A 1,763-nucleotide genomic window follows, 5' to 3' on the forward strand; every position below is an offset into this window, starting at 1 on the left:
TCGACTTCAATTGGGATCTTCGACAGAACCGTCCTAACAGAAGTTGGCGAACGTGGTTCCAGTCGGAACGTCCTGTTCGAGCAGCCGATTGAGCTGCTTGGTGCACTGGCTTCACTTCAGAGTTCGTGAGGGTACCGATAAACTTCGTCATTACCGACCGGCGGACCTCGGGGTTCACTTGGATGGGGCCCGAAGTGCTCCTCGTTGCCGCACCAGCTTCTACGAGGGTGTCCTCCACGTCGTCATAGTGTACCTTGAGGTAAGCTGAGTCGATGAGGTTTGGCAGGACGAGCTTGGTCACTTCAGCGGCGGTACATCTCGTAGCTGCCCTGCGGGTTGGAGCTTCTGGGAAATCAGGCTGGCGAAAAGAGGAGGTGTTTGCCGCCGATCCGTCGTTCCGTCTCAAGAGATTACTGGAGTCTCCCTGGACGTTGAATCCGGTTGACCCTGCTGGCGTAAGCAGTGGTGTCGTTGGTGGGCTCGTCGATGTCGCTTCTTCATAGGCTCGTTCTGCCGCTGTTGCTTGTTGATCGGCTTCGACGTATGCTCGAGCGAGTTCCTCTTCTTGAGCTTCCAAGACCGCCAGGACATTCTCGTCGTCTTCGTCGTTGGTACAGAGATTCTTGATCCTTTCTCGGACATCAGATAGTCGTGTGAATGCTCGTGTACGGCTCTGGCGGGCTCGGGTTCGGGCTTGACGGAGAGTTTGTAGTTCATCAGGTGTCGCCATATGACTAACCCAAGTCGTAGCGTAAGTTAGCCAATGTAAGGTATATAAAGAGCAATGGGAGACGGGGTTGGATTGAGAGGCGTCGCGTCTCCGCGTCACGTCTCACGTCACGTCACGTCTCACGTCACGGGCGTGCGCTACCGTATTCGACGTGCGCGTGTGGATCGCGAGTAGCGACAGAGGCATTAGATCAAATTATCTTCCTCATGAGCAGCGGCGGGGCACCGTTGGTCAGGTGGTTACGGAGGCAGTCTGCTAGGTAGTTACACTCCATTTCACAGGTATTATGTGTTAGAATACCACCAGTGTGTGGATCAAGATACCCTCTCGATACCCTTGGTATGGTGGTGGCCACCACTACTATCAACGCAACTCGAAAATATGCACTCATACACTATCAAGACGTCATGCAGTGCCGCTACCTGGGCTGTATGAAAATGCGGTTCACCGAACATGTCGAAGCTTCATTTTACGTAAGTCTACGTACTCGGACTGAAAGTAGTCTCAGCGTTAATCGCTTCAATGGTAGTAGCCGGGGCCTCGGTGATGACCTCGGCCGTGGTGGCGACAGCGGTAGCCGGGGCCTCGGTGATGACCTCGGCCGTGGTGGCGACAGCGGTAGCCGGGGCCTCGGTGATGACCTCGGCCGTGGTGGCGACAGCGGTAGCCGGGGCCTCGGTGATGACCTCGGCCGTGGTGGCGACAGCGGTAGCCGGGGCCTCGGTGGTGACCTCGGCCGTGGTGGCGACAGCGGTAGCCGGGGCCTCGGTGATGACCTCGGCCGTGGTGGCGACAGCGGTAGCCGTAACTGGAGAATCCGTGGTCGCTGAGGCATCGGTGGCCTCCTCAGCAGTAGTGGAAACAGGGATCTCATCAGTGGCGGTAGCTGCAGTAGTGGTGGCTACTTCATCGGTTACAATGGCGGTACTGGTTATTTCGGTGGTGTCAACAGCAATAGAAGCGGCCGTACTAGTTTCCTCGATGACGTCTGTAGTGCTTTCTTGAACCACAGGAGTCTCTGTGACCTCATCGG

At 56.5% G+C, this 1,763-nt stretch overlaps 1 protein-coding gene across 1 annotated transcript; it reads right to left on the bottom strand.

The window, feature by feature from the left end:
* Nucleotides 1-1,209: 1,209 nt before the first annotated feature.
* Nucleotides 1,210-1,616, bottom strand: Pmar_PMAR028864 (conserved hypothetical protein; the record flags this gene model as incomplete). Its single annotated transcript, XM_002769630.1, has 1 exon — nucleotides 1,210-1,616. A coding segment is annotated over one exon (407 nt), but the record flags the coding sequence as incomplete, so codon positions are not given.
* Nucleotides 1,617-1,763: the final 147 nt, after the last annotated feature.

The sequence above is a fragment of the Perkinsus marinus genome, assembly GCF_000006405.1.
Source record: "Perkinsus marinus ATCC 50983 genomic scaffold scf_1104296965330, whole genome shotgun sequence".
In the NCBI taxonomy this organism is placed as follows: domain Eukaryota; phylum Perkinsozoa; order Perkinsida; family Perkinsidae; genus Perkinsus; species Perkinsus marinus.